Consider the following 13731-nt stretch of genomic DNA (forward strand, 5'->3'; position numbering starts at 1 on the left):
CACCGGTCTTGAAGTCCCTGCACTGGCTGCCTATTAGTTTCTGGGCAAAGTACAAGGTGTTGGTGATTACCTTTAAAGCCCTACATGGCTTGGGCCCAGAGTACCTGAGGGAACGCCTTCTTCCCTATTGTCCGTCCCGCACACTAAGGTCCTCTGGAAGAAATCTACTACAGCCAAAAAAATCTAGGCTTACATCTGTCTCCCAGAGGGCCTTCTCTACTACTGCTCCTAAACTATGGAACGACCTGCTGGAGGAGATCCGTCACATTTCCACTCTGGCAGCTTTTAAGAAAGCACTCAAGACGGATCTCTTCCAGCAGGCCTTTCCAACTTAGTTACCTTCCTAGATATAGAGATATTTGTCCCCTCATCTATTTTCCCTCACCAATGTTTCCGCTATTTTTTGTTTGTTCAATGTTTTTATGTTTTATATTATCTGTTTAATTCTGTTTTAGTACTGGGAATGGGTGTTGGTGGTAGGTCTAGGTTTGATTTTTTAACTCTGTTGTAATTTGCTGTATTTTATTGTTGTAACCCGCGGGCTAGAAATAAATCTATTATTATTATTATTATTAGTCTCCAAATACAACCATTTTAAGTGTGCTTCCTGTGGAATGCTTTGGAAGACTGCATGTTCCCAGTCTCAGCCTCTGGAGATAAACAGGGCCACAAACTGCAGCCACTGTAGCTCTAAACAGCAATGGAAACAGTGCAGTTTACAGCTTATAAAACTCTATCTGAGGTAGGAGCCCCTTCATGTCTACTGGTAAAGCTGCAGGTACAAAGATTTGCACCCATGAAGCAGGTTCAAAGGTAGCTGAAACACTGTTAGAACTGCAGACTGGCAAGTTGTTCCTAGTCTTATCAAGCATCACATTCCTTTTAGTGGGCCCTTTGTATCTGTGGGAGTTTGGTTTTAGAATCCCGTACGGATAGCAAAAAACACGGATGATTGAGTCCCTATTAATAAGACGGCATAGGGCAGCAGGGGAAGTGATGGCAAGTCCTGGCTGCCATGTATACATTCTTTGGGTTCTCCTGCCTCCAGAAGCCTGCCAGCCACCTACTTCTGCCTCGCGTCTCTCTGCAGCCTCTCCAATATAGTACTCTATGTATTACCCCACTTGTGCTGTGTAAAGTATTGAGTATTGTGTTGAGTACATTATTGTACTTTGACTCTGTAGATCCTGAACCTGTATACCTATACAGAGATTTTGGCTCTAGATGCTACCTTATTTCAATCACAGTGCTAAGAGGAACTCAGGACATCTAGATAACATTTACACCCATCATCTCTTAAATCAGGCTGTACATTTTTAAAAGGTAGAATTACAGTAATTTTTTTATTCAATGTATTAATTTCATACATAATCACAAGATTTACTTTACAACACAGCGTTCTAAAGGTTAATGTCTGACTTTACAATGTTTTCAAAAACTTTTCAAAGTCCTGAACTTCAGCTTTGGCAACGTCTGCACAAAACACATCATCAGGCAAAGATACCAATTTCTCCAAAGAGATATAGTTTGGCTCCTTTGGATCATATTGTGCTCTCCCCAGGAATGTAAGAAACATATGTCTCTCTTTAATTCGTAACAGTTTTGAATTAAAAACCTGAAATGAAAAATACAAACAATTTAAAGCCAGCTATTTAAATTGTTATGACTTGGATTTTATATACACTTGTTTCAGAACAAGCCATACTGAAATCAGTGGGACTATATAATTGTTATTGTTAATTGCCTTCAAATGGTGGCCATCCTGGAGTCCTGGTCATCAACTCAGTTAGCTCAGTTAGTTCTGAGTAAATATAGACAGGATTAAACTACATGTATTTAAGGTTAACTACATCTGCAAATAATTTTATAAATATGAACAAAATCAGCAATATTTTAAAATACATCAGGGACAATTTGCAGACTATATAGCATTGTCTTCAGTACTGCACCTTTAATCATTTTGCAAACTTCTTGTTATAATGATTATTGTCTACTAAATAACTTTCAAGGGTCCTGTGTGGTGTAATGGTTACAGTGGTAGACTAAGTCTTTGGGTATCCAGGTTTAAGTTCCCACTGAGCCATGAAGCTCCCTGGGTGATGCTTGGCCAGTCACATCTACTCAGAATTAACAGGCTTAGTGTGAGGATATAATGGGGAGAATGAGAGTCATGTACACCATCCTTGAACTCACTGGAGGAAAAAAGGGAATATATGTAAGGAACTATTTTAAAACGGATCTCACCTGAGGAAAATGAACAATGAGACTGTGTGGAATACCCATTACATTGTGTAAATAGTCAAATGTCGTTGTTAGTTTCTTTTTATTTACACCTAAATTCTTGGGGATTCTGTGTATAATGTGCCGAATTTCATTCTGAGTAAAACCAAGTTCAAGCTCATATACCTGAGGGAAAAGAAGAGCAAATAAGATGAATGCAGTCACAGAAGTCTGAAAAATTTCAGGAAAGAGCGTTCTATTTGCATTACATATTAAGACACATAAAGTGAGACACTTATTTGGCATTTTAGTTTGATTAGTTTAATAAACTGCCATTATAACTGTGAAGATCACCATGAATGAAAAAGACATTTGTAAAGTCCTCCTTTAGTCTATTTTCTAAACTTTTTAGGACACCATAACTTAAAGACATGTCCCTTTAAAGCTACAGGAGTGCCAACACATCTGATAGTCCTAATGAGGAATCTGTACTCAAGACAAGAGGCTACTGTCAGGACAGAACATGGAGAAACAGAATGGTTCCCAACTGAAAAAGGAGTCAGACAAGCCTATCACCCTACCTACTCAACTTATATGCAGAACATATTCTAAGGAAAGCAGGGAGAAGAGGGAGGAGTGAAAATAGGAGGAAGAAATATCAACAATCTGAGATATGCCGACAACACCACAATACTAGCAGAGAACCTCACAGACCTGGAACAACTACTAGGGAAGATCAAAGATCAAAGAAGCAAGTGCAAAGGCAGGCTTACTATTGAACATAAAGAAAACAAAAATAATGACCATAGAGAATTTACACACATTCAAACTAGGTAACGAAGAAAAAGAAATAAAAGAAGTCTCATATCTGGGATCAAACATTGATTGGAATGGGGACTGCAGCCAGCCAGGAAATCAGAAGATTAAGAATGGGGAGGGTGGCTATGAAAGAACTAGAAAAGATCCTAAAATGCAAAAACATACAACTCAGCACAAAAGTCATGATCATACAAGCCATTGTATTCCCTATTACCATGTATGGATATGAGAGCTGGACAGTCAAGAAAGAAGATAGCAGGAAAATCAACTTATTTGAGATGTGGTGCTGGAGAACAGTGCTGAGGTTTCCATGGATGGCCAAAAGGACAAACAAATGGGTCCTAGAGCAGATCAAGCCAGAAATATCCCTAGAAGCTAAGATGACAAGACTTAGACTGTCATACTTTGGGCACATCATGAGAAGGAATGAATTGTTGGGAAAGACAATAATCAACTTCAACTTCAACTTAATGTTAGGAAAGGTGGAGGGTAGTAAAAAGAGAGGAAGGCCACATGTTAGATGGATGTACTTTATTAAAGAGACCATGCAGGAGCTGGGCAGAGCAGTAAAGGACAAGGGAGGCTGGAGATGTCTCATCCATAGGGTTGCGATGGGTCAAGATCAACACAAAGGAAGTTAACAACATCAACAACAACTTAACACAACCAACAGCCTTCTTTCAGAAACATACTACTGACTATTCAGTGATATGAAAGTCAAAAAACAACCATGATTAAGCAATGGAAAAATGTTCTAATGTTCATTTCTTGTACCCAAGTCTTTAAAATGCTATTTTAAAGTTTCAGTACAGATCAGAACAAAAGTGAAAGGCTACACTGTCACAAGTATTTTTGTGGACCACTCTGGTAATTCTTAGGATCTCAACTAAATGAGTGATACTTTTGTCCAATAAACTAAAAAAAAAAAAAAAAAAAAAAAAAAAAACACACAAAAAAAAAGCAAGCAAAAAGCAGTAGCAGCAGCAAACCAGACGCACTCTTTCTTCAATCCTCTATAATTCAGTTCTACAAAGCAACTCGTAGGTCCAGAATATTACCATAAAGAATTAGTCATAAATATGTTTTTGCCTATGAATAGAAATCGTTTTAGATGCCACAGGAAAAGTATTATAAAATATCCTAATTTTATAATACTTTTCCTGTGGCATCTAAAACTATTTCTAAGTTGGATAGCTGAGAGACTATCACAAAAACAGAATACTTACCTTTAGATTTTCTTTAATAATTTCAAGACTGCCTGTCAGTAATCTTGGAAGACAAGTCACTAGATCTCTGGTCTGTTATTTTAAATACAAAAAAAGGGGAAAATAGATTGGTGATATGTATTAAGTAACAGATATTTAAGGTACAATAAACATGTGCTGGCATCTCTCCTCCCCCAATTTATCTTTACATGTGGATACTTTTAAAACTGCTCAGGATTATTCTCCTTGAAAACATGTATAATTTTGAATGTGCGAGGAAGAATCTTGAACACATCACATTCTTCCTACAAAACTGTTACCCCCCCCCCCTTTATGGAAAATGTTTCCACCATTATTTTTCAGTAATGTTCAAACATTAAAAACTTCAAAATAGACAAATAAACAAACTATTGTGGAGTATCGGCACATAATGGCACACTTTTCATTTTTTTTCCTTCAGGAAATATACTGGGCAAGATCTAAACTTAGACATGCTTAGAATTGACTCATTGATGTCAATACGATGATAGTCACAACTAACTTAAATCCTATGGATTTCAATGGGTCTACTATAGGTTTGATTAAATCTTGATTCAAACAGCCTTTAGCCAAAGACTGACAGGCAGACCATAGAGTCTTAACCTTAGCATAATATACAATTATTTCCTACATGGACATCACATCTGTGTAAGAAAAACACATGTACACCTCATTTGTGAAAAGTGTACTGCAGCATCTATGTAATTTCAACAATAACCTGCAGGGCAAGGTTGCAATACATTGTACTCATATGTCTATCTGAACCTTCATTCTACAATCTAAATTTCAAGCTACTACACTCATCCCCCCCACATCCGCTGAGGTTAGAGGCACAGGACCCCTGTGAATGTGGAAAAACCACAAATAACAAAAAACATTATGTTTTTACTGGAGAGAATACCTCTCTAGGAACTTCTAGGTCCTCCAGTGCAACTCTGTGGTCAAACATCTGCCAAGCATTGACCATAGAATTGCACTGGAGGAGTTACAAATGCCTAGTGGAGTATTATCTCTAGGAATCTCTAGGTCCTTCAGTATGACTTTTGGTTAAAGCTGACCATAGAGTTGTGCTGGAGGACCTAGATAATCCTAGAGAGAACATATTAGTAAAATTCGTGAATAATCAAATCCGCAAAAGTCAAAGTTGGAAATGTAGCGGGATGAGTGTATATCATTTTGTTATGTCAGTACTACTCCAAATAAAATGATTTTTTTTCTCAATAAATACTTAAAAATGCAAACCTATGGGAAGCCATTAGCCATCTGGATAAATGTGGCTGTACGACAGTGTCATCTACAGGGTGAAGATGACAAGATCACAGGCAATGTGTTAAGATCCTGTAAAACGGGAGAATTTTGCTGCCTGTTTGTACAATATGTTCCCTTCCACAGCCTGGAAGCTAGGTCATGTATAATTGCTAAAGTGAAACGAAAGGTACCTTTTGTACGTTTAGTCCAAGTTCTTTCTGGAAGAAACCTAACCTATTATCCAGTCTTTCTACAGAAAACAGAAGTAAATATGGAGCTCCTGAAACCATTCGTGCAATTGCTTCCTTGCTGAATTTTTTTGATATTAAGTAAGCTACCCTAGAGGAGACAGAAAGATTCTAATTAAAATTAGAATGACCAAAATTTGTTCATCTATGCCAATTTCTCAGCAGCATCTATCAAAATGACGGATGTTTTAACAATATTAACAGGCAAAATCTGCCAAGAAGATGGGTGGAAAAAATGCAGGTATGACAAAACATAACATCGTGATTTCCAATTAAAGACAAAGAAAATAAACACTCTAGCATAAAATAGTACTGAAGTATTAGCTTAATTATTTCCAGCTGTATTTAAGTAAGAATTTGATCAGTACCAGCTTATAGTTCAACCAGCTGAGATGCTCTTCTTATCCCAAAAGGTTTCTCCTAAGAAAATACTTCAAAAAGGCCATTTCTGATAATAAAAATTTGTGTTTTTTTTTAAAAAAAATAGGTTTCTTAAAGAACTGAAGAAAATCTTATATCAAAGAAAGATGAAGGGCTAAACCCACCATAAACTGGTATTCCTTTGAAATTAAACACAACCATACAGAATAGTTCCAAAGTCTCCTTTGCTGAAACTGAGGTCTTGCAACTTCTCAACCAATTTTATGGTTGTTTTCAGTGCAATAAACCCAGTATGTCTCAGCAGCATGGTTTCTCGGTACAGTGTTACTTTTGTGCCTCAGAAATCAAGGTTTAGATTCTACGGCAGTGAGTATGTACTCTCTGGCTATTTTTGGACAAGCAGTTTTATCTCAGTTATATAGCCCTCATACTGTAATGGCATCAAGGTGGATCACCAAGGAAAGAAAATAAATGAGATAGCCAAATGCTCCTATCAGTGCCCAATTTTGAACTATACAGATGGGACAAACTATAAATAGTGTCTTATTTTTTCAGTTAAAAACCTCTGAACTATATGCAGAAGTAGATGTCACACTACTGCTTTTCTTGCTCACCAAATTAGAAAGATATGTGACAAATATCAACAACCACCATCTTCAGAATCTTTACGTATACTCTGCCCTGGTGGGGCAGTGGTTAAATTCTAGTACTGCAGCAACAACCTTGTAAATTCGATCCTAGAGGAGGGCTGCAAGGTCTACTCAGCCTTCCATCCTTTTGTAGGTTGGTAAAATTAGTAACCAGCTTGTGGGGGGGCAACTGGCTTACACAATGTAAATCGCTTAGAGAGTGTTAGTTCACTGACAAGTGGTATAGAAATATACTTGCTATTGCTATTTCCTCAAAACAGAGACTCAAGACTTACAATTTAAAACAAGTACAATATAGCTAAAAACATACAAAAATCAATTAGAATAAGATTAAACAAAATACAAATTTAAAACAATTTAAAACCTACAGCTAAAAACATTAAAAAGGCTAGCACCTTCAGAAGCCCTTATTGTAAAAACCTTAAGTTGGTACTGCAAATCACTTGAATTTTTTTTACATTCTCTGCTCCTTCCCTCTTGTTTGTTGTTTTAAGCAACTATGTTATTAGAAATACATATTTATTAAAACATATTATAACACATAAACTATGAATGAATAATACATTAAAACACAATTTTTGTCAAGTGCAGCTGAAGTAGACATTTTTGCAAGTGTCAGAACTTTTATAATCTCAGGCTTGTTACAGACAGGCCAAAATAAAGCTGCTTCGAGTCACTTTGGAGGTATGGAATTTCAATGATGCATGTGTCCTAAGAGTCGAAAAGCCGCACCAAAGCTGCACTCCAGTCCTTAGAACTGGAGTGTGGCTTTGGTGCAGCTTTTGGACTGTTAGGACGCATGCATCATTGAAATACCATACCTCCAAAGTGACTCGAAACAGCTTTATTTTGGTCTGTCTGTAACAGGCCCCAGTTAACAAAGGTCCAAAACACACTGTAGAAATAATCCAGTTTGAGACAGCTTTAACTGCCCTGGCTCAATGATAGGGAGTACTGGGAACTGTTGTTTTGTGAGACATTTAGCCTTCTCTGTCAGAGAGCTCTGGTGCCACAATAAACTACAATTCCCTTTTTTGTTTGGTTTATTTTTCAGACCATGGAAGCTAAGCTTTTTCAGACCCTGGAAGTTAGTACCTGGATGGGAGACCACCAGGGGCTGTTGTTACTGTGTGCCTTCAAGCTGTTTCAGATTCATGGGTCCAAAACACACTGCAGAAATAATAATAATTATTATTAACCTTTATTTATAAAGTGCTGTAAATTTACACAGCGCTGTACATACAACCTTTTAGTTAGACGGTTCCCTGCCCGCAGGCTTACTGCCCTGGCTCAAAGCTAGGGCATTGCAGTTTTGAGACATTGAGCCTTCTCTGTCAGACAGCTCTGGAGCCACAGTAAACTACAGTTCCCAGGATTCCCTAGCACTGAGACAGGGCAGTTAAAGCAGTCTCAAACTAAATTATTTCTGCAGTGTTTTGGACGAAAGTCTCTGACAAAGTAGCTCCTTGTCACTAAGCCTTTTTATGCCCCCCTCACTTTTCCTCATGTCCTCTGTCTAGCTGCAAGTTTTGGGTTTGTTTGTTTTTACAAGCAGTGGTATTGGGACAATGGTGAAGGAAAGCTGGAGAAACACAGACTTTCAGTGTTAAGTTGCTACAGCATAACAATGCAATACAGCTTGAACTAGGAAAGAATGGGATTCTACTCTAGCCGATCTTACTGTAGTTGTGTGTGCCTATCTACAATAGACAGGGTAAACAGAAGCTACTTCTTGAATACTTTATTGAGTATGTGTTAAAAACAAACCAGGAAAAAAAAAGGGAAGAGCAGATAAGCTTGCTTCGCTGGCTATACCTAGCATGTTAAAAAGGAAGAAGAAGAAGTGTAGAACTTTCTGGTCACTAAAATTTAAATCATGAGAAAGGTTGAGAGTGGTAAAAGAAAAGGTCATCTCTGGTTGCAATTTAGAAGAAGCTTTCAAGTCGTCTTTAGAAGATTTGAAGGCTTATTTGATGTGGCTGTTTCATTTCACAGGTGCATATTGTTAGTTTTGAATCAAAAGTTGTGGTTTTGTTTTTGAAGTGAAGGAATCTAAGTCCTGTTCTTTCCATGTTATTTTTGCCTGTGGTACCAAATTTTATATTAAAGAAGTAATGCCCAGGGATTCATATTAATGCTATGAATGCAAGGACCAGGGCTGAAGTGACTTATTTCTTATCTACCCAAAAGTGCCTGTAAGCCACACTTTCTCAACTCTTGTTTTAAATCAACCATAATTATAACATATTGCCATAGAACTGTTGATAGTATATGGTCCTGTATGGCAGAGAAAGTCCAGCTGGAGTAGGCCCTTGCATCTTCTTTACCTACATTTTGATATCTTCTTTGCCTCTCTCTTCATTTTTACTTAGGAGAACAAGCTTGCTACTCGTGGTGTATGAACAGGGAGGAGTATGTCTGTTTTAAGAAGATGCTCACTTGAGTCGGACTGAGCAGGTTATCACAACGTATCTATGCTGAGTTAAGATAACTACTCTGTCATCTTTGCATTTTCTCTTACAAGCAGATATTGAAAACTGCAAGGATGTGGCTTTCACTTTAGAGAACAGGTCTGTGGTCCACCAATTCAGTTTTAACTGCATTATGCTTAGGACATATTACCTTCAGGATGAAATCTTCCCTTTATCAGAAAATGGGATGGTCTTTCCCCGCTTTCAGCCAGAACAACTAAAAACAAGCCTTCAAGAGGAAGGGTGAGGCACATGAAATGTATCACTAGCCAACTTCTCACTTTCTCTGTTTGTTTTCTTTTACTTCCCCCAAACACAATAGGCTCCAAGAATAATTGCAATAAAAAGAGTGTTTGATTTCCCCCCTCAACAATATGTTTATGTAGTCAATCTTAATCCAGGTTCATGTCTACATCACTGAATGAATTCTAGTTCTCTTCCTCAGCAAAGTTGTCCTTTAATTTAGTTGGTGTCCACATAAGGAATGCTGTACTTCGTTAACACTTGTGGCCTTTAGAAAAGTGTTAGCAACGTAATTTTGCAGTGATAATTCAAAATGCTTTGGAAATTCCACTAAAAATAGATGTAAGAACCTCTCTCTTTTTAACTGCTTCAAGAAGGTTCCAAGGAAAGCAGAAATAATATATGCAACATCCATACTAATTTCTGGACTCCATTTGGAAATAATCATGAGCAATATGAATGGAACTTGGCCTTCTGAATAGCAGATGTTGCATTTGTATAGGCTGAGTACTTTAAATTATGGATCACTAGATACCTGACTACACCCTCCCTACAATATTTGATCAATAAGGGTTTAATTAGGTTGCACAAAATCCCTATAGGAAAACAATGTATTTCATGGGGGTGGAGGAAAATAAGACTGCATTCTTATCTGAACAATATAATGGATTTATGTTTATACACAACATTTTACCTTGTCTCTAGATTTTCCACATCTTCTTTGAGAATGTAAGGATTTTTAGTGAGGAATGCCCCAAGCTGTTTATCTTCTACACCAACATCCTTAAGAAACAGAAGGATTTTTCTAATATCTTTTTCAAAGTCTAATTTGAGAAGAAGCTGGCCTGCACCTGGACGTTTTTCCGCTTTGGATAAATCAACTCCTGCAGTATATTCAACAAAGATATTTTAGCTTGACACTTGATAAAAAACAACAAATGACAGAAATATTTATAAGCCAACCATGTAAGTTTGCATACAGGAGGTTGGAACCATTGTCATACAGAGTAGGCCCACTGCAGCAAGTAGGCAAGTCCTAATAATTTTATGATTATTATGATTATTATTAACCTTTATTTATAAAGCGCTGTAAATTTAGATCTGAATCCAACCCAATTTCTTAAAGTATTTTTTGCCATTCTTTGCCATGTCCAATGGACATTGGACAGCTAATGTTACCAAGTAAAACCCAAATAAGCATGATACACAGCTATGCATCAGCTCTTAATACTGTACCTATAATTCAAGATTCATAGCGTTTGGAAAGGCTGGATGCATCAGTTTAAAATTCTTCTGAAGATTTTTCATATTTACTGACCAAAAAGTACAGGAACTACTATAGCAATGATAGGTGCTTCCTGTCATTGAGAAATGTGGATGTTGTTTCTGTGGTGATATCTTTCTAGTCACATCTCCCACCTTATGGGAGAGGGTATATTTTGCCCATATTTTTGTTTAAGTTCTGCTACTCTAAGGTCCAAAACACACTGCAGAAGTAATCTAGTTTGAGATGGTTTTAATTGTCCTGGTTTAGTGCTTGGAAATACTGGGAATTGTAGTTTGTTGTGGCACCAGAGCTCTCTGATAGAAAAGCCTAAATGTCTCATAAAACTACCACTGGCCCAGTACAGAACACGGAAAAGGGGCGGTCCACTGCCGCCCCTTTCCGCGCTGGGTTGGGTGCATGGCAGCCTCAGCAGCAGCCCAGAGGCCCCAATCCAGTGCTTTTCCAGGCCATGGAGAAGCGGAGCTTCCTGCCCCTAGACACCCCGACAAGTGCAGCGAAGAGGAGAAAGGGGCCACCTGGCCCCTATCTCCTTTGGGTCGCTGGCACAGCCATGTAGAAGCTGCACCAGCAATGCACAGGCGCAAACGGAGCTCCATTTCGACGCTGAAAGGGTGCCCCAAGCGCCCTGTACAATCGCTGTGATGTCATGCACATGCCGGTCCGTGTGGAGGTGGCGCATGCGTGACGTCATCACCCTTTGTATGGGCAGCACTTTGTATGCTTCCAAAATGGCGCCGTCCATATGAACTAGGGCTTGGGAGCGTGCAGTTGTGTGCTCCCCTGCCCTAGTTTTGGTCCAAGGACAGCGCTTCTGCGCCATCTGTATCAGGCCATTCTCAGAATTCCTTAGCACTGAGCCAGGACAGTTAAAGTGATCTCAAACTGGATTATTTCTGTAGTGTGTTTTGGACCTAAGGCTGTTACAGCTAAAAAAACCAACCACGGTGGGCTTTTATGCAGCAAAATAAGCTGTCTACTGAAGAATTTCTGGCTTACCCCTCAAAGCCTGCCATGTACAAGTATACTCACCCAGAAGCACCAACTTCTGCAGAGTTTCTGAACTATCAACATAATCTTGAAGAGTGGAAGATTCAAAAGGTAGTGGTGGCTTAGCTGTGATCTGAAGAGCTTCATCTTCTGAAATCTCCTCCAAAGCAGATGAAGGCAATGCATCTTCCAAATCTAGAGACCATTAGAGAAGGAAATCACTGGAGTAGACAATGGTAAATGGCAAATTTTATATATGGTGAGCAAGTTCAAGCACATATTGAAATATAATCACACCCCATTGTTTTCTACTCCTTCTGGAATTAATGGCTTAATCACTGGAAACCTTCTCACACTATACTGTTACAGTGCTATATTCCACTTTAATTGCCATGGTGGCAACATCCTATGAAATCCTGGAAATGAGGGGCATTTAAAACTGTGAGCCAGAGAGCTCTTGGGACTCACTGAAGTACAAGCTCTGGAATTCTACAGGATGTTGCCAGGACAGTTAAAGTAGAATATAGCACTATAACAGTGTAGTGTGATAAGGATGTGTTTCAACTTTCTTTTTCTGATATATAGGAGGGTAGGGTTATCTTTATAAATGCCATGGAAAAATGATAGCACTGAAGCAGGGAAGGCAACTTTGCTTTCCTTCTCATTCAGTATAAATCTACAGCTTTTTAAACAGGGGTATATTCTGACACAGAACACTTGCAACACAAATGAGTTTAAGAACACAAATTAAAGACTGAACTGGGAATGGATTAAAGCACAATGTAACATCTCCAGAGTATGAGTAACTTTAATGTTTATATAATTAATGGGAGCAAAGCTTAGAAAATAAGGGATTATATCTGAGTAGAACCTTTTTGGTTAAGCAAGCAAGAAAAAAATGTCTCTTGTTTTAATGTCTTGGAAAACATGCCTAGCTACCCATTTGGTCATTTTTGGAGGATAAAGTCTCTAAGTTACAATCACATTCTGTAAAACATTTTATACTGATTACATTTAATTCATACATTTTCATCTCTTGCATTTAGTTGTATGGTTGTATGATTTGCAGCAGCAAATGTGCTGGTGGAAGTGAAAAGAACAAAACTAACATCAGCAGGTGGAGCCTTTGAGGCAGGCCTATTTTCTATAAATTCAGTTTTCTACAATTCCAGGACAGCTGTTAGTTTATTACAGCAAATACCAAGAAGAGTCTTGTGACATCTTAGAAATCCAACAGATTTATTTTGTCATACACCCTCATGTTTTCTGGTCAATGAAAGCGTATGAATCAATACATATGAAAAGCTAAGATTTTTATAACTAAATCTCAAATATCACTGTACTTACACAAAGGACAGATTAATATTAAACAATGGTTTGGTGCTACATTCATGAGCAAGAATGAGTCTTATTTGTATTATGGTATGTCCTCTCTTCACACACAAATACTGCAACTTCAATAGGCAGCAAACCATAGTTTACCAATAGATTCAAATCACTAATGTCTGCAATTCTGCAAGCCAAAATTTCCCAGTTTGGGCAAAAGATCAAAATATGGTTTGGTGTAGACTGAAATTGGAAGTTTCCAACTGTGCTTAAGGAAAAGAAGGAAAATGTCATTCATATATCAGCAAAGCCTGCATAGCCTTTAAGATACTGGTGCCTAAATTGTAAATGGTTTTAGTGCAGGACAAGTTTAATGGCATCAGCAAAATCTGGAGCCAGCAAACTCTGGACCTCCTTGATACTGTTTAATATTTAGTTTCAGCATAGGCATTGCTACAGGAGCAGCTATTAGATATCAGAATTACTCCAATCACCATTGAAACATATTACTGCAAGGGCACCAGCACAACAGTGATGGTGGAGCGGAAGAAAATGGGATGAATGGCTTCATGGTCATTCCCAGAATGTTTTATCCTAGCCATCAAA

General features: G+C 38.1%; 1 protein-coding gene across 1 annotated transcript; it reads right to left on the minus strand.

Moving 5' to 3' along the window:
• Positions 1-1324: 1324 nt before the first annotated feature.
• On the minus strand, positions 1325-11998 carry MTERF3 (mitochondrial transcription termination factor 3; the record flags this gene model as incomplete). Its single annotated transcript, XM_042464858.1, has 6 exons — positions 1325-1615; positions 2245-2406; positions 4266-4337; positions 5723-5870; positions 10219-10408; positions 11842-11998. Coding segments are annotated over 6 exons (924 nt in total), but the record flags the coding sequence as incomplete, so codon positions are not given.
• Between the last annotated feature and the right edge of the window lie 1733 nt (positions 11999-13731).

The sequence above is a fragment of the Sceloporus undulatus genome, chromosome 4 (assembly GCF_019175285.1).
Source record: "Sceloporus undulatus isolate JIND9_A2432 ecotype Alabama chromosome 4, SceUnd_v1.1, whole genome shotgun sequence".
Classification (NCBI taxonomy): Eukaryota; Metazoa; Chordata; class Lepidosauria; order Squamata; family Phrynosomatidae; genus Sceloporus; species Sceloporus undulatus.